The 22,938-nt window shown below is 48.8% G+C and overlaps 1 protein-coding gene across 5 annotated transcripts in view; it reads right to left on the reverse strand.

The window, feature by feature from the left end:
- Positions 1 to 371: 371 nt before the first annotated feature.
- Positions 372 to 22,938, reverse strand: part of SH3KBP1 (SH3 domain containing kinase binding protein 1) — a 328,594-nt gene continuing 306,027 nt past the window's right edge. For 4 of the 5 annotated variants that reach the window (XM_049643565.1, XM_049643561.1, XM_049643563.1 and 1 more), the window contains 5 exons: positions 13,681 to 13,790; positions 9,671 to 9,799; positions 5,256 to 5,527; positions 1,892 to 1,955; positions 372 to 910 (listed from right to left, as the gene is read on the reverse strand). In XM_049643565.1, the coding sequence (XP_049499522.1) occupies positions 869 to 910; positions 1,892 to 1,955; positions 5,256 to 5,527; positions 9,671 to 9,799; positions 13,681 to 13,790 (617 nt within the window). In that variant the 3' untranslated portion in view covers positions 372 to 868. The remainder of the gene's footprint in view (positions 911 to 1,891; positions 1,956 to 5,255; positions 5,528 to 9,670; positions 9,800 to 13,680; positions 13,791 to 22,938) is intronic. The other variant, XM_049643564.1, reaches the window with a different exon arrangement.

A 22,938-nucleotide genomic window follows, 5' to 3' on the forward strand; every position in this document is an offset into this window, starting at 1 on the left:
CTCTTGGGACCTTTGGCTAGGTGAGAGAAGCTTTGAAGACAGTGGCCTCTAGTGGACTTTGAGAAGTGGCTTTAAAAAAATGTGGGGTTTTTTTTGTTGTTGTTGTTGTGTTTTTTTGTTTTTTTTTTTGTTTTTTTTTTTTGTTTTTTTGTTTTTTTGTTTTGTTTTGTTTTGTTTTTTGAATCATGGTAGCTGCATCACAAAAGCTCCAATCAAGAGGGTGGTAAAAAGAAGGCACAGATCATTGCAAATACCAGGTTTTCTCTTTCTCTTTTTGTAAATATACCATCATATATAAGCTAAAATTTATCTTAGGGTGGCGGGTTGGCTGGCAGGGGAAGGGACGGGTCGGACCTAAAATTGCATATGTAATAGAATCTAGAGGGGACACAAAGCGAGGCAGCTTTCTGCCCAAAGCAAAAGAATGGAACGCTTGCTCTGGACGATGTGGAATACAAACACTGGGGGAATCTGTGACAAAACACGATTAAAAAAATCATAAAATTATAAAGCTTGTAAACGAATAATCTGAAATTACATTTTATTAATGGAAAATATCATCAAAATAGTACCACTATGGACTAAACTGCCTGAGTTTTCGTTTCGCATGAGATCTCAGAGTAAAAAAAGCCTTTAGCACAATTTGCTCTAAGTCACAACCAGTGCCATGCCCAGGATTATACCATGGGGAAGAGTCTCCTCTTGGATGGAATTTGTGTTGTGCTATCAAGACTTTTGTGCTAATCTTGCAAACAGGGACATGTTGAGGCAAACCTTTAATCTTTTGGCACAAGGTTATTTTGGCTGGGGCGGAAAATTTGAGTCTCGGACTCAGGATGAATAATGTGACATTTCATTTATCAAGTATTCATTTTGATTGAAGAGCTTTCTTTATGTCATTAACTTCCATCTATAAAGGAAAAACAAGAGCCGAACAAAATCATAATGAATCCGCCGGTGTGAGAGAAGCTCAGAGATAATCAACCCGGTCGACAAAGAAAATAATCAACGTGACACTTTTAAAGGTGAAACGGGTAAAATGACCTCTGAATGACGAGTTGACGACGATGCCAGAAATGACATAAACCTAGGGAGCAGGCGCACAGATGCGGTGCGCTAGCAAACGGTGGATGTTTTCATTCTTGGGCTGCCAGGAACCACCACTTGTCAGAAGCGGCAGTAACTGCAGTGTCCTGGCCGGAGGGCGGAGCAGGCTGTCCAGACGTGCTGGACCACCTAGCAGTGTTGGAAGGCAGCTCCGGTTGGGCCCGGGGGCGGGGGGGCGGGGAGACTGTCTGAGAAGCAGTTCCCTAGCGTTTCTTTAAGTAGCCTGGGTCCCAGTGACCACCAAGGACACCAACTGGACGAAAGCTGAAAGTCTGCCTCTGGCCTTTTGCAACCCTTTGCCACTTGGTAACGGCTGAGTTGGCTCGGAGGGTGAAGGGGGCCCTGGCAGGACTGACACGGCCGTCGGTGAGAGGTAAAGAGGTGAAAGCAAGTTCTGAGCGCGGACAGCTGTGGTCTTTGGAGTTCCAATGACAGAAGCCCGCTGGCAGTGGGGTCCCCCCAGCCCCATGCCCTCTGGCAGTTACTCTAATGAGGCCTTTGGAAATTGGAGGGAGCTTTTCACGGAGATGTTTCAGATAAGCCCCAGACGAGAAACCCAACTAGGGGCACATTTAGTAAATGCCTCCCTTCCCCAAGACTTCCTGGATCGCAGGAGAGGATGAGAACATGAGCCTGTACAATTCCAAGAAAATCGCCACAGGATTTGATTGCACATCTAAATCTGCAGAGAACTAAAAATCATTTACTTTCAAAATGAAGCCCCGATGCTGCCCCCAACCCGAACTGAGCCTCTCAAGAGGGAGCAGGACCCCGAGGGACCCACCTGCAACCGAAGCCGGATTTTCTTCTCTTCATCCAACTCTGACAGTAACTGCTTAATCTCTCGTCTGAAAAACAAATGGCCACGAAATGAAACAAAAGCCCAGACTTCCTCAATAAGAGATAAGAAGCCTCTTACCATTACAAAGTCCATCTGAGCCTTTTACAAACAAAACGTGGACACAACATTGTGTTTCCTTTGCATTGTTATTGCTTGATATTTACCGCAGACAGAAAGGCTTGCTATTATTTCTGGGCTCCCCAAATGTGTAGCCGTCCAACAGGAGGTCTGAAATGACCTCTGAGATCCCTTAGTCCAAGCTTCTCCTACGAGGAAAAGACGGGGAAGGCGAGGCCAGAGAGGTGGACGGACTCGCCCGAGGCCTTAGACTCCGGGTATCCAGGCTGAGATTCTGTCGCCTTCCCTCTAACGATCCCTTGGTTATGGAATCACTGGTCTTTAAGTGTATTTACATAATGATTTTCACTGCAGACATTTCTGTCACTCCCCACATACTTATTTTTCACAGAGTTTTAAAGTAATAAAAGGCTACTGCCTATGTTTCCAATGAGTCTCACAAAACCTTACAAATAGTAATACCTGGGATCTTGGGGTTAAAGTAGATGAACTGACGATATGGTAATCACGTCATCGAGAAAGTAGACATGAGTTAGGACACGCAGTCTAACGCCTTTTACAACATGAAAGAATGAAGTGGGACACAATTAATCATCTTGCAAATTCAAGACTCTGTATTTCGGACACTGCAACCATCACCGCTCTGGTCAGAGAACTGTACTCCATTTTAAGGGATCAAACATTCCATCTAACACGTATGTTTTTACAAACTGGATTGGGAAATCAAAAACCAAGGACTGCAGAAACAGCATAATAAATAAGGTATAAGCTACACTGCATGTGCTCACTTCAAGTGATGGTCCCTATACTTGGTCGGTGTCCCGGCCCTGCCGCCGACACACCGGGTTCTCTGACATTAACCAGTTGTGACTCGTTACTATGTTTGCTCAAGCACGCGCTATGCACCTCTAGCTCAGCGGGCACTACTCAGAGCTTAGGAAAGAAGTAGCGGTGATCCTAAGCAGACAGTGCGACTCCAGGAAGACGACGGCAGGCAAAGCCTGGAGTCCGGCAGATCGGAGGAGTTGGTTGGGGGAGCCAGTGCAAAGAAAGGCACTGAGTCTTGAACCAGTAAACGGGGGCCCGAGTCCACAAAGAGGAAGGGAGATCGGGAGATTGATGGGGAAGGGTCGGCGCTGGAGCAGGGACGTAAGAACCAGCATGTTGGGGGATGAGGGGAGTCGGCACAGACTTCAGCTGAAGGCTGAAAGGGACACGTGGAACGAAGACAGGAGATTTTTGGGGCCCGATGGCCGTGGGCACGGAGGCCAGGCTGACGACGGCTGACAGAGACGGGCATTGGAGAGCGGTCTCTGTGACCCGCTGATTCGACAAGATATTGGCCGGGGAAGGACAATACTGGGCAACTGGGCCCGGGCCTCACGGCGGGGAGGGACATGGGGCGGGCTGGGGGGAGGGGGAGGCCCTGAAGCGCTGACAGATCTTCACTGTGAGGCAGGCGCAGGCCATTTCTGATGCTCCAGGCCCCAATCAGCGGCCCCAAGGGCTGAAGCCCTGGATCCAGGCCAGCCCGACTCAGTGATGGTCCTCTTCAGAAGGCTGAGGACCAGCGCTCTGGGATGTACTGGGGCCGTGGGGTCCCTGTCTAGGCAGGAGACACACGTCACCCGGACACGGACGGGGCTGGTGGTTGGTTACCTAAACCTGTAACCCACAGAATCGGATAGGAGATAGGGACTTGACAGAACTGGAGGCAGCCCGGCTGGCCCTGAGACACCCTCTCTAGATCCAGCCGGTTGAGTCGGCAGTTATTTGATGGATATCTTCCAGGGAAGGGGTAAGACCGGGGGACCCCAATGTCATACGACACCTCCCAGCTGGAGCAGAACAGAACCTGAACGGAGCCGCAACGCTCCGAGTAAGTCCCTCGTAACCCTTGTCCTAGGGTGCTCTAGAGAAAAGGGGTTCTGAGATTAGGTACGTTTCAGAAAACTAGCACACCATCCTCTCCGTCTTCCTGATGTCCAGCAAAGGCTGGGAGTAGTCCTTTAGAGAAGCAATCACCGTGTTTAACCCCAAATCCCCCAAGTATCTGGCCATAACACACATCAGGGCCATCTGGCACGCCAGGCTTCTGCCAGCTGCAGAAGTGCTCCCGGGGCATGACCGTGGGTCTCCGGGCCACCGCCCGCCACTGCCCCGGCACCTCCCACCCAGAAGGCCAGGCGCCTGCAGGGATGCGCCGACTCGCCAGCCACCAGGCTGCTCCGTGTGCCCGCGAGCCCACCCGTGCTGCTCTGTCCGCTGGACTGCTCTGCTCTTGGTGACCCTAGATCGTCTTTCAAAAGCCCATTCAGGGGCGCCTGGGTGGCTCGGTTGGTGAAGCGCCTGACTCCGGCTCAGATCGTGATCTCAGGGTTCGTGAGTTCAAGCCCTGAGTTGGGCTCTCTGGTGAGAGATTCTCTCCCTCGCCCTCTCTCTCTGCCCCTCCCCTGCTTGCACTCTATCTCAAAATAAATTCTGAAAATATAAAAAAAAATTATTTTTAAGAACTCCTCTTTGGGAAACACCTCCATAGATGCCCCCCGCTGCCCCATTTCCCCCAAGAAAGAGCTAAGAGATCCCTAAACTCCGAGCGTCAGTTTACGCAGGTAAGGACCTCGCGGCGTCTAACCTCTTTACTGTCTTTGTCACCGCATACAGCGCCCTGGGTAATGTTTATGTGTGCAATTTGTTTTCGCTTATGGGCCTTTCTCCGCATCTAAGTGCTCCGTGAGGACCAGGGGTGCGGAGAGCGTGTGTAGGCACGCGCGGAGAGAGCCCCGAGTCTCACAAGCAGAACATCTTGTGAAGCGTAAGGTCTTGGGTCTAAAGATCCCCCACATCTCTGTCATCCATTACAGCCCCTAAACGCAAGCCGGTTACTTCGTCAGACAGCTCACTGAAGAAATGGCCAGTTTTCTGGTGCTAGAAGAAAAGCTGGCTGTTGGGCTTGTTACAAAGCGGTACACGTGCATACTTCATCTCGTGGGGATTTAAAGATCTTCCTTTTCAGCGGCCCGCCGTCCCTGCGTGCAGCGGATCCGGTTTATACAAGAAGCTGAGGGAAGCGAAGCCTCTCAGGTTCAAACCCAACTCACCCCTGCTGCCACCACCCTGGGGAAGCGGGCCGCGTGCCGAGGCAGGCGGGGACCCAGGCTTGCGGAACGAGGCCGTGGCCCAGCAGAGAACAACCTGCGGGGTGGCCAGAGAAGGGCCCGACACTCACTTCTGCTGGTCCTTCATAGTCTCGATGATGCTCCTCAGCTCGCGGACCTGCGTCCTTAGCTCCTCCACGGCCGCCTGGCTGCTGGCCGCAGGCTCCGTCTTTGGTTTTCCTTCCGAGCCAAACAGAGACGGGGAGTTGGCTCTGTGTCCGGCTGTTCCCAAAGAGGATGACAGGGGGGAGGATGTTGCCGAGGACAGAGAGGCTGGCCCGCCACCACCACCTGCAGCCATGGTCCCTGGCTTGGGCGGCAGGGACGCTTTGTTGTCTGACACCTATGACAAGGGAAGGCAGAGAGGATTCAGGCGGGGGATTCGTGCTGAGTAAAGTCCCCCCCCCCCCACAGCCCCGTCCCCACCGCCCAAGACACACTCGTCACACCCCGTCATCCACAAGACCCCAAGGGCCCACTTGGCACAGGCATCCCCCCTTCACGTGCCTCCCCCTGTGTGCTTTAACTTCGACCACCCTTCTGGACAGGTAGTTCCTAACCGGTTTAGCGTGCAAGTCCGGAGGCCCGCCTGCTTGCTAGGCTCTGCGAACTCCGAAGCGAGCAAGACACGTTCCTAGCTCCCAAGAGCTCAGAACACAGCACAGTGCAGACAGACAAGCCGACACACTGCAGATGCGGGGGAGTCCGCACACAGGGAGGTAAGACGCAGAGCTGCGCAAGTACGCCAAAGGGACCGACCATTCGGGAGGGAAGGTATCGGGGAGCTGCTGACGGCCCCATCCTGGAGGAGGAGGACTAGGAGGCGGCCAGAAGAGGAAGGGTGACTGGAGAGAAAGGTTCTAGGAGTAGGGAATGGGCTCGGCAAAGGCACAGAGACCGGGGAGTGAGACACATTCACGGCAAGCTGTCACTCGGCAGCCAGGATGGCGCTGGGGACGGGGCTCAGGCCGGGGAGGTAGAGCGGGCCGGCGGAGGGGGTTAAAAACATCCCGCACAGAGCTAACGATGACAATGGCTGTAGAAAGGCCTAGAGGTTGGCAGGTCAGGAGGGCGAAGGCACGGCTGGGAGAGTCACATACAACGAAAGCTAGGAACGGGGAGGGGGAGGGTTGACAGACAGCGGCCAAGGGAAAAGAGAGAGGACAGCTCTGAGAGATGCAGCGGAGGTAGGCTCAACCAACCAAGAGATGCGGCGCCTGGCCTCAGGGAGTAGATGCGCCGTGGGCGGCTGTGGTTCCGGATCAGCTACAGGGTCACGGGTGGGGACGGAGGAAGCACACATGGAGGCTGTACCCTTTGTGGCAGGAGGAACAGCGTGAAGGCCCAGAAAAGTTTCACTTCTGACACACTGAGTTTCAGGAGCCCGACGGATAGCCAAGGGGACATGCCCAGTGGGCAGAGGAAGGCATGAAAAAGTGAGCTGGGCCAGAGAAATCACCTGAGGAAGTGGTGCCATGGGGGTGAACAGCACAGAATTAGGAGAGAAGAGGCCCGATGATGGGGCCTGGGGACTCCCTAATGTGAAGAGGTGGGGAGAGAAAGGACACCCCTTGGGGACTGGGGCAGAGCGGTGAGCGATGGGACAAAGCAAGACCAGAAGAGAGGCGTGGGTTATGGAGGTCCCCTGAGGGGTTTCCAGAAGGAAAAAGGGTTGGATAAGTGCATCAAAGGTGCTGAGAGGAAAACAGGGGTTGGAGGGCATTTGGTGGAACAAAGGAGACTGAAGACTGATCATGGCGGGTCAGCACCTGAACAGGAGGTGAGGGGTGTGGCCTGCAAGTGTAGAACCCTCTTTCCAGAAACCCGCCTGAAGATGGAAGGTGGGAGAAAGAGAAAGCGTTCAATGGAGAAGCCTCAGGAGGAGACGGAATGATGTAACGGTTCTGTTTGCTTTCAAAGAAGGGGGGGATGCTGAGCCGGATAATATCCTAAGGAAAAGACCAATGGCGGGCCAAGCCGAAGACAGTGGAGACAGACCGGGCCGGCCTGATGGAGGGGTGCCCCGAGGAGGAGGCCGGGAGGGCACAGGCAGTGGGACGGTCATGGGCCGGAGAGCAAAGGGGCATCGGGCCACCCAGGGGAGGAAGCGGAAGCGAGGGAAAGTGAGATCCTGAGGCCCAAGGCAGGTTGGGGGGAGGGCAAGCAGCAGACAGGGTGCTGGGAGGCGAGGGGGTGAGTGACGGGGAAGTTGAGGCCGGTGGTAAAGCTTGGCAACGCAGCTGGGACTCTTCCAGCAGCAGGTGCCCAGGGCAAGAGCCAAGAAGGGGCCTGGCTGGCATGGTGAGGAGGGAGAGCGTGGATTCCGGCTGTGCTAGAGAGAGAGACTGGGCAGAGCGAGCCAGAAGCAGATGGGCCATCATTCCCAGCCTCCCCGCCCGCCTTTTCTCTGCCAAGTTACCATTGAGGAAAAGCGCTTTCTGCTGCCAGGGAGAGCGATCTGCCATCCCGTGCTTATTGCTGTAGGAGTTAGAGTAAGAGGGAAGAGGGACTGACATTTATGCAGCACTGGTCACGTGCCGGACGTCGCTAGATAATGGAAACGAGGATCAGTTGGCACCCACTTTCGACTGAGCAGGAAACGGAAGCTGAGGGACGTGGTTGAGAAATCCCCCAAGCTCACAGCTAATAACGGGCAGAACCGGGCTTCAATCCTCTCCTCTGACGGCTGGACCCTCAAGCCCCGTACCATGACTGCCTGAGCCTGAAGATTCACGCTCTCCTGTCATTATTTTCTTTGCTTCTTTCCTATTCCCGGGTTCATGCTTTTCCCCACTTCCCGCTCTGCATTGTCACATACCTCCTCCAACCTACCGATGTCCTCACAGACTGACTTTCAGGCAACTCTTCAAGCGATGCTTCTTTTAGTATTTCCTACGTAACTTTCCCTCCCAGCCCAGTGCAGCCGGCAAATAGCCTTTCAGGCTCTGACAAGAGTTTTGGCCACTATGCACCCTGACCAAGGTAGTTCACGTATAGAAGCAATAAACAACGTGACCCGACAACCCCCAGGAAGGGACGGGGCTAATGGGGTGGGACCGTGTAAACCAGAAACATGAAGAGCCGCTGCCCACCAGTAGATGTCACTACAGAGACACCCCGGGGATGTCAGCCAGAGCGCAGCTATGGGAAAAAGCGGGTCTAAATCCAGTTTCTGCAAATGGAATCCTTTCATAAAGGAAGACTGCTTTAGTTTTGTGACTAACTACAATTGATGTGTTTTATAGGATCATATTTTTGCTTACTAGACCAGGTTTTTAAGAAAATCTAGACGTATGTGTAAATTCTTAAATCTGTGAGAAGGAAAAGCCTACATACCCTGTGATTTCTTTGTGTTCGTTCCTGCTTAAAAAAGTGCCTTAAAAAAGCGGGTGTAGTGTTCTGCTGTTAGAAAGCAGTTGCTAATGTTTATAGAAAATAATTCCAACTGACTGGGTTCTCTTAGCACGAGAAAACACATTCTTAGGCTGAACAGGACTAGTACAGGGTATCCTTCAAAAGCCGCGCGCAGTAGCTGAACATTGCTATTCCGTTCCTTGGGCATGCAGTGAAACTAAAAGGTTTTTAGACTATCAGTTGATCGTAATAAATGAATCCAAATCAGCTTTTCTTTAAGAGACTCGCTTTAGTTCTTGAAAGCCACGTGCTGCCAAACATAACCTGTGATATCATCGGTTTTGAACACAAAAGCCAAGATGTGTGGGCAGAGCGCACGGCACTGAATGTACCTCATGCGTTCTTTGCCACACCGCTGGGCTCCTGAAGCTGCTTCGGCGGTGGTGGTGGTGGTGGTGGTGGGGACGGTGACAGCGGCAATGGCGCGTGAGGGCGTGTGCTTGTGTGTGGCTGACGGTATGCCGAGGAGATCAAACCGCAAGAGAAAACATGAAAAAGCCACAACTAACCTTGCATCTCAGACATTCCGCCCAGTTTGTGGGACTTTTTAAAAACACGCGTCTGGGATTTTGATGACTAAAGTAATAACTGTTACTGAAGAATGACAAAAACTCGCATGGTCTGTGGCAACGGACTAAATGTTTGTGTCCTGCACGCCCCACCCCTGCCACTCGTATGGGGAAATCCTAGCCCTGAGTTGGGATATTAGGAGGCAGGGCCTCGGGAAGTGTGAAGGTCATAAGCGTGGTGCCTCAGGAATGCAATTAGTGCCCTTAGAAAAAAGACCTCAGACAGCTCCTCACCCTAGTTTCTACCACGTGAGGAGACAACGAGAAGTCAGCCGTCTGCAACCCACCGTCACCGGAACCGGCCACGCCGGCACCCTGATCTCGGAATGCCGGCCTCCAGAACTGAGACCTAACTGCCTGCCGCTTCTGAGCCCCCCATCGATGCCACTCTGTTACAGCAGTCCGAACGGACTAAGACTCCCGTTTATCCTCGTCTGGGTTATAACTCCTCGTCAGAGCGTACACGGAAAGGCAGGGATCCCTTGCCATGGCTGGTCACTCACTTGGGATATGGTAACAGTCTTTGAAGTTTTCTTTGATGCTTCCACTCCTCTGTGTGCAAGTGAAACGTGTTCCTCTTTATCTTCTTCGGGACTTGGGGAGTCAAAGATATCAGGGCTTGAAAGGGAAGACTGGATAAAGCCAAAAGAAAATGCTTTTGTCAGAATTACACCTTAGCTGACATAGCTTTTGTTCACATAATGTTGTATGCTTTTCAAAGCGCTCGACACTTCTACTTTGTTTCTCTCCTCATTATAACCTCGAGAGGCAGAAAGTGTGCTGTATCTGGTGCACTAGAGACAGTGGCAGAACTGGGACTAAGAAGCAAGATTTCCTACAGCAGGGATCTTTCCATGGGATCTTTCCACTGATGGCCGCCGGTCATTTCACCCGTGCGGGCCTGCATCACCGTCCTTTCCGGCTCCCTCCATCCTTCAGAGCCTCCCTTCTTTCTGTAAACATCTGCTACTGTGTGCTGAGCACTGAGCTGGATACCGAACTTAGGTGACGTGCCCAACACGGTCCCTGCTCTCACAAGGCTGACAGTCCAGTGCAAAGGGACACACAAGTCAAGAGGAGGCTGCCTCGAAGCTGCCTCTCCTTCACTCCCTCTGGATCCTTTTCCAGGACCACAAAATCTGAGGCGAAGTGAAGTGCCTACAAGAACTTTTCTGAGAGGAAACTGTTTCAGGGAGCAAGAGGTCACAGGCCCGGGGGCCAGCGAGTGACATTTCCGCAGCCCCAGAGCACAGCCCTGCCTGCAAGGGGTGGGGGTGTGGGGGAAGCTCACCTCTAATGTGACGTCTACTGCTAAATCTCCACCCTCGTCGCCAGGGACAATCAACATCCGTGGTGGATTCTATGTTTGCTAAGGTGCATTTACAGAATGGCGGCATCTTTTGGTAAAACACGGGGATAATACTCCTACCCTTTCTGCCTCACTGTGAAGGTCAAAAAGCTGGATGAATGTGAACCAATTCACTGGAGTGCACGTGGACAGAAATGATTACTGTGCTAGAATTTCCCAATTTTAGGACCAAACAAATGAAACTAAGCGTTCCTGTGGCAAGGAATCTTTCTAAACGACGAATCTTCCAGAGATCTCTTTGGGTGTGCTCATACTTAGCATAGAAGTGTGGCTAAGTGTGGGAAAACAGTCCTATTTAGAATCATCGCTGGTGTCATTATTGAAAAATCATGCCTACATCATGCCATGTTTATCTTCTTCTGTTGACTATTTTCTAAGGCAGCAAACTAATATATTTAGGGATTTATAAGCAAAGTTTGAAAATGAAAAGGTCTTACTTGTTAATCTTTGTTTCCTCTGAAAATCCAAGTACCTAGAATAACACCCCGAACTAAGCTTTCTTATTAATCTAAGCTTAACTGCTTAACCACCTTGCAATGCCTATATCCTTTCATTCTGAGATTTTATTCAAAAAGCCAGTTTCGGGGCGCCTGGGTGGCTCAGTCGGTTGAGCGACCGACTTCGGCTCAGGTCATGATCTCACGGTTTGTGAGTTCGAGTCCCACGTCGGGCTCTGTGCTGACAGCTCAGAGCCTGGAGCCTCTTCAGATTCTGTGTCTTTCTGTCTCTCTCTCGGCCCCTCCCCTGCTCACACTCTGTCTCTCTCTCTCTGTCTCAGAAATAAATAAACATTAAAAATAAAAATAATAAAAAAAAAGCCAGTTTCCTCCTCTGTAACCTAGAGTTCGTGAGCTGTCAGCCCAAGCTTGCTCTTTGAATGCAATAAACATAAATCAGCTCAGAGCAGGGTGAGACGCCCTGGGCTGGGGAATCCTGACTGGTGCATTTCCCCAATCATTCCTTCCAACGGCCTGTTAGGAATATGTCCATACCCACGATCCCATTTTGCTATGAAAAACCTACAGGTACTAAGCGGAAGAAGAGCAAATACGAATTCAAAGTACGCATCTACGTGGGGATGGATGGGAACGAAGGAAGAGAGTGATTGTACTTCTTTAAAGCATAAATGTATCATTTTATTTCAAGCCTTCAAATAAAATTGTCCCATATAAAAATGCCCAACTCTGAGTCACCGTGCCATAAGCTTCCCATGGGCAGGGCCCATGTGTGTCTCGCTCCCAGTCGCAGCCTTGGTACCCGGCTCAGAGCGGAGTCCCCATGAGATAAATGCCTATAAATATTTGTTGAATGAGCGAATGAACGAAGGTGGTGGCTAAAAGCGGAGTGAAGATGAGGTGCCTTTACCCAGTCCCCCAAATATACATGAACCTCCAGGCATGCGATGTATGAACCAAGGGTGGGTTGTGGATGATAAACTGACTTTCTCTGTATTTGATTCTGGATGCCTCAAGGCCCTCTAAACCTTGAAAAGTGGGGAAGAATTTGTAGGAAAAAACAGAACTGAAGAAGGATTTATAGAGAAGCTGTGGGAGGTAGGATCAAAACTCTGAGATACTAAGAAGCAATTAAATAGGTCGTGTGTATATGAGGCACGTTGGGGAGGGTGTGGAGAGAGTCAAGATGGTAGTGACACAGTACTCTATACACCTAAAGAGTGAAAAAGTAAGCCACTGTGTCAAGTCTTTCTCCCAAAAAGATGTCAATACATAGTTAGGTTTGTTTCATTCAAAGAGGCAAAATAGCATGACTCAAACCACACCTCCCAAACTCAACAGATACGAGAGAAGAGGTTCAAAGGAAGTGGCATTCTTTTTCTTCTAAATGAGTACCTCAGTGGGATCAGTGACGAGGCGAAAGTAGAAAGTGTTCTGGAAAGCCTGCAAAAGGTTAATTCCTTGGCGTATCTGGGTGAAGGTCATAAGGTCTTAGACCTGCATTCCCAGCAAGGACAAGACAATGTGATATACAGAGGTAGAGGTAGAGGTAGAGGTAGAGGTAGAGAGAGAGAGAGAGAGAGAGAGAGAGAGAGAGAGAGAGAAAGAAAGAAAGAAAGAAAGAAAGAAAGAAAGAAAGAAAGAAAGAGAAAGAGAAGGAAAGAAAGAAGATAGATGGGTAGGTAGATATACACACGCACATCGCTTGTGGAAGCATCAAGATATTTTCTCCAATGACATTCACTTCAGTGTTTATAATGCAGAAGTGGAAACAACATAAATGTCCAATAATCGTGCATGGACTAGACAAACTCATATATTCACAGGTTGGAACACTAGGCAGCCATTAAATGTGATGTCATGGTAGAATGGGTAATGACTGGGGAGAAGGGTACACCATATAAGGGGGGAGAGCAAGTTCCAAAAAACCATGTGCTGTGTGATCCCATTCTGAAGACATAAGGTTAGATGTACAGACAGAAGTTTAAATAAAAACTACAGATATACACTAAGCGGTTAACGGTTCTTAGCTCTGGAAAGCAGGTTACAGGTATCTTACTTTCTTATTTATGCATTTCATTGTCGAAATTTGGTACAACAACTGTGTTACAGGTTTCCAGTAAGAAAAGAAGTTATTCAAAATGACCCAAACAAAAAACATCTGTAGGTTATCTGGAACATTCTAACTGGTCTCTACTACATGACCAGGTGCCTCGTATGTTTACAAAACACCCTCCTAAAGGTGTGTGTGCGGTTCCGTGAAGGGGTGCCAATAATGGGGCTTTGGGAGAAAAAAGCTTGGCCGCTGCCAAGCGTCGGACAGCGGCAGGTCGCTCTTTAGCAAGGTTCTGTTTACAGACCAGACTAGTCTCACTCTCCTCTTCCACCCCAAAACAGGACATTTTCTTTCTTACCAATTGCATTTCAGGTTCAAAGAGAGATCAACCCGGAAGGAGAGAAAAGGAGAGTGGGACTAGGCAGTGCCCACCTCAGTGGCAGATATGCGAAGAACAAGGAGAAAGGAATACTGCTTGATTCCAGAAGACGCTCAAATCACTTTTGCTCAGCGGTGTATCTCATGACCTCCCTCTCCTGGCTTGTCCTCCTATCAGCCACTTGCGGGAGTCCTTGGCCGGAGTCTCTAACCTGACCTGCTTTGTAGCCATAGAAGAAGCAAGGAGACACTTACGGATGTGAGGGATTGAGACGGAGGCCGCCTCCCCGTAGCTTTTGGTCTGCTTGTGGTTGGGTGACTGAGTTTCTCAGTAGATGATACCACAGAGTCAAAACCTTCTAGGTCTAAAACAAAAGGAAAACAGAGTTTTAAGAGCAATAATAGGAGTGAGGGTAGGTTCTCATAACAGGCCACAAGCACCTCTTCTCCTTAATACTCATCCTTTCCATCTGGAATGCACCTCACCATTTATGAAGACGATTTCCATCCTCTTGTCATCCAATAAATGTGGTAGGTCTTTAAAAGCTACAGAAAGAAAGGCAAAGGAGGAATCCTCTTTCCTCCACTAATGTAAGTTCATTTTGGTAGATAAAACAGTCTCGTAGTCTTAACACAAAAGGCAGTTAGCACAAGGTACAATACCCATGGACAGGTGAACGCTCATCATTGATTCCCCAAGAGGAGAGAGGGCAGGCTCCCGTTCTGGTTGTACTACCACAGCCCGGCCATCAGCTTCCACCCTGACGTTACTACAAACTCCCTGGAGGTAGACAGCAAGCTTCTGCTTCTCCAGACAACTCCCAGAGCCCGGCACCATTCTGCTTCAAGAGGCATCACTCAATGGAGACACGATCTTCAGTCATCGGTCTGCTCATTCACTCACTCCATTATGACTGAGCGGTTACTCTGTGCCACACGTGGGGCTAGATACCAGGCTATGCCAGTGAGCGTGGCAGAAAGGACCCTGCCCTCAGGGAGCTTACATCTCGCTGATGGAGGTCTCGGAGAAATACAGAATCATTTCAGCCAGATTATAACTGCACCTGGCAGGTGTCCAAAGGAAGGCCTTTGCCGTCTTCAACAAATTGGGCTAAGGGATCACACATTCTATCTAGTTCTGGGGGGTTTACAGATCAAGTGGAGATGCGTGTTATGTGATTGCACAAAGGAATGGCTGGCAGAAAGGGGCCGACACTGAGGCCCGTTATCGCTTGTGACTGGGGCAACGCCACCCCTGCCGCCAAGTAGATTGTGTTTCACATGCCATGCCAGGCACTGCCTTCCCAAACCATTCTTCATTCTCCTTTTAGTGGAGCCCCGGCTTTGTTTCGGGACAATGTGCTCAGCTCCTGAGCTGAACCATGTTTGGTCTATGCCAATGATGGCAACCCTGCTCCTTTTTGCCTGTGATTGGTCCAGAGGCTGCCACGTACCCCAATTTCGATCACTGAGGAATAAAGGGAGGTCTGCTGACAGTGTCTGGGAAAGACAATTTCTCTCTGTTGGGAGAGGCAAATGAGGAGAAGGCCATTCGTATCGTTGCCCTTTCTTCTTTCCTGCTCGGAGTGCTACTGTGCATGGATAGGATGCCTGGAGCTGTGACAGCCATCTTACGGCCATGAGGGAAGCAGGGCCAACGCTCTTGGAGATCTTGAGGATGGCAGAGCAGAAGAACAGAGAAATGTTGGATGACTGGCAACCCTGATGAGCCACCCACCAATCCTGGAATCATCGAGTCCCTGGACTTCTTGCTATGTGAAATTAATAACCCTCTGTTCTACCAGCCAACTTCATTTTTTTATTTTTGTTTTTCAAAATTTTTTAATGTTTATTTATTTTTGAGAGAGAGAGAGAAACAGAGCATGGGTCAGGGAGGGGCAGAGAGAAAGGGAGACAGAGAATATGAAACAGGCTCCAGGCTCTGAGCTGTCAGCAATGAGCCCGACGCGGGGCTCGAACTTAGTAATGGCAAGATCATGACCTGAGCTGAAGTCAGATGCTTAAATGACCAAGCCACCCAGGTGCACCTATTTCAGCCAATTTTATTTATTATTATGTTTTAATGTTGGTTTATTTTTGAGAGAGAAAGAAACAGATTGTGAGCAGAGAGCGAGGGAGACACAGAATCTGAAGCAGGCTCCAGGCTCCGAGATGTCAGCACAGAGCCCGACGTGGGGCTCGAACCCACGAACCATGAGATCATGACCCGAGCCAACGTCTCGGAACTCTGGATTTCAGCTCAGCTCACCATCTCACAGTTCATGGCATCAAGCTCCACATCAGGCTCTGTGCTGACAGTGCAGAGCCTGCTTGGGACTCTCTCTCTCCCCCCCCCTCTCTCTGCTCCCCACCTCTCAAAAATAAACAAATAAACTTAAAAAAAAATAAGGTGTCTGGCTGTGTGATGGTCAGCTTTATTCTATTAATGAACGGGCAGGTGCTGTATGCAATCTGCTTCCTTGAGTGGAATATGCAAAACCAAGCACAAATCACTGCTTGGGACATACCATTACATGACACCTGGGATCACAGTAAGTGACTTCATTCTAGCACCGGGTAAATGAATAATTATTCAACGAACTCATCAGGGCAAGGTAAGTATAACCAAAGGTTAACTATCTGCAGAGACAGAACAAAGAAAAGCGTCAGTGGTGTTCGGAGACGATGGGGAGCCGATCAGCACCCATTGTCAGTACAGGGCTCCCAAATGGCACCCCCCCTGCCGGCTGGCTCAGCACAGCCTGGGCACAGGCCAACATCCCCACAGTTAGGTGGGCCTCTTGAGTGCCACATCACTGGCCTGACCCTCTGGGGGGCCTTCCCTCTAAGAGAATCTTATTTTCCTTAAAGGTTCCCCTCCTGGTCATACCCCGGGACTTGCCTCCACCAGCTCCATACTGTCTGACATCAAAATTCCCCATGATGCACTTAAATCGATGCCCAAAGTCATCATCCGATATTACTATCTCCCTAATTAATTTTTAAATCGCTGTTTCTCTATGAAAAAAGTGGTACATGCTCAATGTACACTTGTTTTAAGAGAAACATAAAATTATAACACAAGAAAGTCGACTACAATCTTGCCACACTGAGACAAGCACTATCAAAAACAGACCTAGTCCACACTGTATGTGGTACTGCCTTGTGCTTATTTCCTTTAACATCATCCGCCAGGACTCTAAAAACTCCTCATGATATCTTGATTGTCTTATACTCTTCCGTTGCACTGCGATTCATGATTTATTGAATCAAACCCCGTATCAGCAGATAATTAGTTTCCAAATCATTCCCCCTCTTTGATTTCTGTTCACAGGAAAGTGCCGCGCAGATATTCTGGCACGCATGCGAAACACAACGAGTCCGGCAGGTTCTCTATGTGGCTTCCCGGCGGGGAGAAGGGAATAAGGCCCAGGACAGGGAGGGCCGCTGGAGGGTGGGGGCTGGTGGTGGGGAACGGGAGGCACATGAGCTCAGGGGAGCCTGGGGCAGAGGACACAAGACTGAGGAACAGACACTGAACGGGCAGCCAGGGGAGGCGGTGAAGGAGAAGGCCATTAAAGGTTCCAACAATTGAGTGGGCCTTGGCTGGGCGCTACCAGGGGCTGACAGGGTCCACCTACGTCATGACTCTGTCCTGGAAACTGAAACCAGCTCTGGGGCCCAAACCTGAGCAGGGCGAAGCAGTGAGAGAAAAATTAGAGGCTAATTCACTCTGGTTCTCCACCTTGGCTGCACAGTGACATCACCGGACAATTAAAAAAACAAGAGGACTCATGCCTGGGTCCCTCTCTGGAGACTGACTGAATTTGTCCGGGGTGCAGCCTGGGCATGGTGGCTTTTCAGTGTCCCTAGGTGACATTAGTATGCTGCCACGTAGAGAAGCAGTGCTCTAGCAGAGGCTGGGGGCTCGGGGGAGGGAGGGATAAGTAAGGACTTGACTGAGCTGATGGGAGAGGGCACTGGGGTGCCACCACCACGTGAGGGATAGGGTGTTCCAGGGCCCACCGAGTGGATGGCCTGCCCAGGGGAGCCGTCAGGAGTAAGGCTCGTCAGGAGAGCCCCTCCAGGGCCAGGCTGGGCGGTGCTGACCTGGTGTGTGGGGCAACACGGGTGCCGGAGCAGCAGATCAAAGCGGCGACCGAAGGCTTGGGTGATCGCTGACGGGTCAGAAACACCGCAGTGGGAGTGAGGAGGAGGACGTGAGGTGACCCAGCATGCAGAGCGGGGTGAAAAAAGGATGTGGGGAGCAAGGGGAGCGGATGGGCCAGCCTCAGGCCCGCCCTGGGATGGACTCAGCATGGTGTGTAGGGACAGACAAGGTCACACCCGGGAAACTTCTGCAGGGCTCCAGGGAGGACTCCACCTTTGCTCCGCACCCGTGCCCCGGGGCCACTAAAATAATTAAATCCACCCGGGAGTTGAGGGTTCGACAACACATGAGCTTGTCTGTAATGGATCACACTTTCAAAACGATTCAGAGGTGTGGTGTGTATCTCACGCGCTTCGGCCGTGAGCCCCAGGAGGACAGGAACTCGTCTTTGTCCTCTCAAAGTCTAGCATGTTCCCGGGAAAATCGTGCTTAATATCCTGTGAATGAAAGAACAAGCGAACAAACGAACTCGCCAACAAATGACTAAACCATCCCAAGAAAAACTCTATTTCCAGGAGTGTAGCTTACAGAGGTTTCTACTAACAGGACGTGAGGCGGCAGCTCGAGGGTGGAGGGCAACGCTCTGTGCCATGGCTGCAGGGGAAGCTTGGCTGGCCCATTTTGTTTTACTGGCTGAAGTCTACGCTCCAAACACCCGTACACGTTGAAGCCTGGCCACACTTAGCCAGCGTCACCTCAACAAGAATGACAGATGGCCGAGAAGACTGCCTCATCCTTGTCACTCAAGAGTAAGAGGATGGCCGGAATCCTGCAGGGGGAGCCACTCTTTTTAACCTCTTCATGCATATTCAGCTATGTTTAACTTCCTATACTTTAAGATGATAAAAAGCACTTTCGGGAAACAATAGCAAAAGTCAACTTCCAGAAAGAAAAAGACACACCAAGTAGGAGGCCGCTTGCTGAAAAGGAAAGCACGGAGCCCACACTGCGACACACTTCTGCTTTCTGCCAGTGGAGGGGGAAACTCTTCAGTACTGTAACCTAAACTTTCAGGGGCACAAAGCATGCTCTCGTGACTGTGGCTATGGTAGCTGACATTAAGGCAGAGTTTCCATGACTAACTCATTGTGGTGTGAAGAAAATGTCCCAATTTTCACGATGGTTTTTGAAATGAATCAGGCTGAAACTTGATATAAGCTTTCTCAGCCTGGCTAGGAATTTTTCCTCTTAGTAAGAAATGGTTTTAATGCCCATAAGCCAATCCAAAACTATTGAACTGGCAAATGTTGGGTATTTTTTAAAAGTTAGTTTCAGAAGGATGAGAGGTTCTTGGCTTTTCTCATACTTGAAAGACGAGCCCTCTGCAGACATACGGGGATCATTTATGTTGGACACGGATCCAGCCTGGAAAGGGCCCTTGACTCTCCATGGCACACACAGTTGCCCATTTTCCATCAATTTCAGTCATACCCTATTTAGTTCAATTAGAAAATGCGGCCTTATTTTCCATGGATGGGAGGGATTGTACCAGTGACCACAGGTGACCCAAAATGCGTCCACTGACACCACAGGAGAGAAACAGTTAAAAGTCTGAGACAGGCCAGCTGTCACCAAAGCAACCGTCTGCAAACTCTTAAATGGCTATTTATTCATCGGAGCTCACTGCTCTGGACTTGCGAAGGAGCCCTAGAGTGGAAGTTTCCTACAGTTGAAGCGTGGCAATGTCACTACCTCCCGGTATCTCTGGAAGCCGTCCCTTCTCCTCCATGTCACTGTCAAGGATCATCACGGCTGGCGGGGCTCCTTGTGGACCACAGGCCCAGCAGGACTGTAACGGCTTTCTCCCTCCCAATCCAGTACCACTCCATGGGCTTCCCCCAGAGAGACGTGTGACATGAAGCTCTGAGTATGTCCCCATTCTCTGCTTCAAATCCTTCCCAAGTTCCCAGGAAATCCTGGTGACTTAGCATGGCCAAGGCCCTGGTGGTATGGCTGGTGACAACCTCTGTCTCTGTCCCTTGCATGACTTTCTTTCCTTCCTTTCCCTTCCCTCCCTTCCTCACGCCTGGGGCTATCGAGACTTGGCTTAGGGATGAAGACCTCTTTCAAGAAGCCAGACTGCACCCCAAAGCCTGGCTTGGATGTTCCCCTACTCATCCACCACTCTGATCTCAGCATTTAGCACCCTGACATTCCTTGCTGACTTATCTCTCTCCCCAACAGCCAGGAAAGAGCCTATGCCTTTTCTCTCTGTTTTGCCCCGGTGTGACATCACTTCTGGCTTGCAGTGTGTGTGCAATCGATGATTATTGAATAAATGAACAAACAACCTTTCTGGGCTTCAGTTTTTCCACCAGAAAAAAAAGGGGAGAATTATCTGAGCTATAAGCTTTGTAGAATTGTTCTTTTATAAATGGGAAATTGTATGAAAACTCTTTCAAATCACGCAGGTAGAATTTTGTTTTCATATATCATTGATGGAGCTATGGGATTTGGGAACAGAGATCTAAGAGCAAGGCTAAATTTATAAAAAAGCACACACGTGGGTTGTTTTTTTTTTTTTTCTTTTTAAATGAGAGAACTCTAAACCCACAGGGCTGTTGGTGCCTTCTCCACAGTGAAGAAGCATCTCCAGGCAGTCTGGACAGGAAGCCTTACCCTGCATGTAAATCATGTGACCGGTGTGGAAAATCTGTGCCGACTACAGAGACGAGCCCATTATGAGGGGTCAAACGAACACCTGTGTTAGCTGCATCACTGACTGAAAAATTCTCATTTGACCAACGATTAGATTTTATGGGAAAATAAGTCCTCCAAAATGTGGACAGATAGAGCATATTAGCTGCTGCATTTTCATTTATAATCCGGGGGTGGAGTCTGTAAGACACAAGTACTGAGCCAAACAGGTTTGCGCTACTGTTTGCCCGCCTACGACTCCCCCCTTCACACACGCACACTCATTTAACCTGCACAAAACCCATGCTGTGTAGGCTGCTCTTCTCCATAAAGGGAGACAGAGGGTCAGAGGTTAGACAACTTGGTCAAGGTCACAACCGGAAAGTGACAGGGCCGACAACCAGATTCATGTCTGTGGAATTCTTTCCACTACAGACCACTGAACAGACACCAAGAACATTTCACCTTACGTCTCACGTATCCCACAGTGAACTCTCCGAACTGTTTCTATATCAAGAATAAGAAAAGACACTCAGAATGTCATCTGGTGTGTGTGAAGAAACCCATTTATGCTCTGATGACAAGCTGTCTTTGTTCCGGTTTATTCCAACGTGTTTTTAAATGGACAGAAAAAGGAACTGGCTTCCTTCAGGGAATCTCTGGCAAGAAATGTAAGGTGTTAGGCAAGGTAAACCAGGCTTTTTAGCTATTCAGTACAAAATAACTTTCACATGGGTACTTATAGCTGAAGAATAAGAGAGGAAGATAGAGTTTACTTGCTCCTTCACTTAATCGAATATTTATTAAGTATCTACTGTGTGCCAGGCAGAGCTATCTCAATGAGAATGAAAGTGGCATCACTTTGTCAGCACTACCCATCAAACTTGCTGTGATGACGGAAACCTGCTATATCTGTACCGTCCAATATGGTAGCCACTAGCCTCATGTGGCTACCTAGCACAGTCATATGGCTAAGTGTGATTATTTAAAATAAATTAAATTTAAATAGCTACATGCGACTTGCAGCAATGAAGATCTCTACCAGACCCTGCATCATGGTATTTCTTCTCATGTCTGCTTAGTCCATTCCTTCCATACATATTTACTAAGTGAGTACTACAATCCAGGCTCTGGGCCAGGCACGGGGGGATCGGGGGTGGGGGGCGGTGAACAAAATAGCCATGGCCCCTGCCTCACGGAGCTTAGAGCCTCCAAAAGAAATGGACTTATATATAAATTATATATATTATATATAATATGTATTATATATAATATATAATGTAACATAATATATAATATAATATTAATATATAGACTTATAAGTACATATATGTATTACATATATATCAGTATATATATATTATATATATAATTATACATTTTGCTAGCTACTATGAAAGAAAGGTAAAAGATGAAATTAGCAATGATAGCATGGGGACCTAATTTAGATCTGGAGAAGGGGTACGGGAAGTGGGAGGCATGCCTTACTGAAGTCTAGCACCAAAGAGAGGTAGAATGCTTCATGGGGATTGATAACAGGCAACGTCAAATGGGGAAAGTAACTTTTCACACTTGCATTCCTTTAAAAGTTGCTTACTACAGACCCGAAAGTGTTATGCCAAATGATTTAGTAAATAATGTATTTACTGGAAATAGTGGTTATGCTATTATTACAGGAATGTAAATTGGCAGAGCCTTTTTGTAATGCCATTTGTTAATACCTATCATGAAATGTAATGCATACACTTTCAGATATTTCACTTCTAGAAACGGATCCAGAGAAATGTTTATGTAAGCCTAGAACGATATATTTATAAGGCCAGTGGTCTTAAAGCTGTTTTTCCAGAGTGTCTCCTAAGATAATTTTGAAAACCCACGTGCTCCTTTACACATCTTAAGGTGACATCTAAAATTTTTCGTAAGTTATTGTCACAAAAGATATCATTTCTGCTATATTCTCAATATTGATATTTTAAAATGTGACTATTATATTACTCTCTTAAACACATTCAACATCTATTTGAATGCCACAGTAACCTAACAAACACTGCCGTCCGTATTAAAAAATCAGGAATAAGCTGGGGCGCCTGGGTGGCTCAGTCGGTTAAGCGTCCGACTTTGGCTCAGGTCAAGATCTCACAGTTCATGAGTTTGAGCCCCGTGTCCAGCTTTGTGCTGACAGCTCAGAGCCTGGAGCCTGCTTTGGATTCTGTGTCCACCTCTCTCTCTGTTCCTCCCCGACTCGTGCTCTGTCTCTCCCTCTCAAAAATAAATAAACATTGAAAAAAAAATTTAAAAAAAAATCAGGACTAAGCTTTTCTTTAGCACTTGGAAAGTCTGCACCACCCTTTTCCCTCTCTGAATTCATATTTCCATCATAATGCTGGGTTTTACTCTAATGTAACCTAGTTTTACGATTTTGTTAACTTTGCCTTCTGTTAATTATCTTTTTGTTATAAAAACATGTATACAAATTGAAATTTATGATTTCTGAATTTCCTGAAATCATAAGGTTCTAAGGGGAAAAATTATTTTTCTCCTGGAAGGAGTTACCATGACAATTATTAGTAGCAAATGATCAAAACACATGTAAGCACACATGCCACACATTTTAATAATCTGTGAGCATAAAAGAGTAGAATCTTATCGGGCTTTCCCCCCAGATAACTTCATGCACATGTGCATGATTATAACTTACCACAAGA

Source organism: Panthera uncia, chromosome X (genome assembly GCF_023721935.1).
Source record: "Panthera uncia isolate 11264 chromosome X, Puncia_PCG_1.0, whole genome shotgun sequence".
NCBI classification, from domain to species: Eukaryota; Metazoa; Chordata; class Mammalia; order Carnivora; family Felidae; genus Panthera; species Panthera uncia.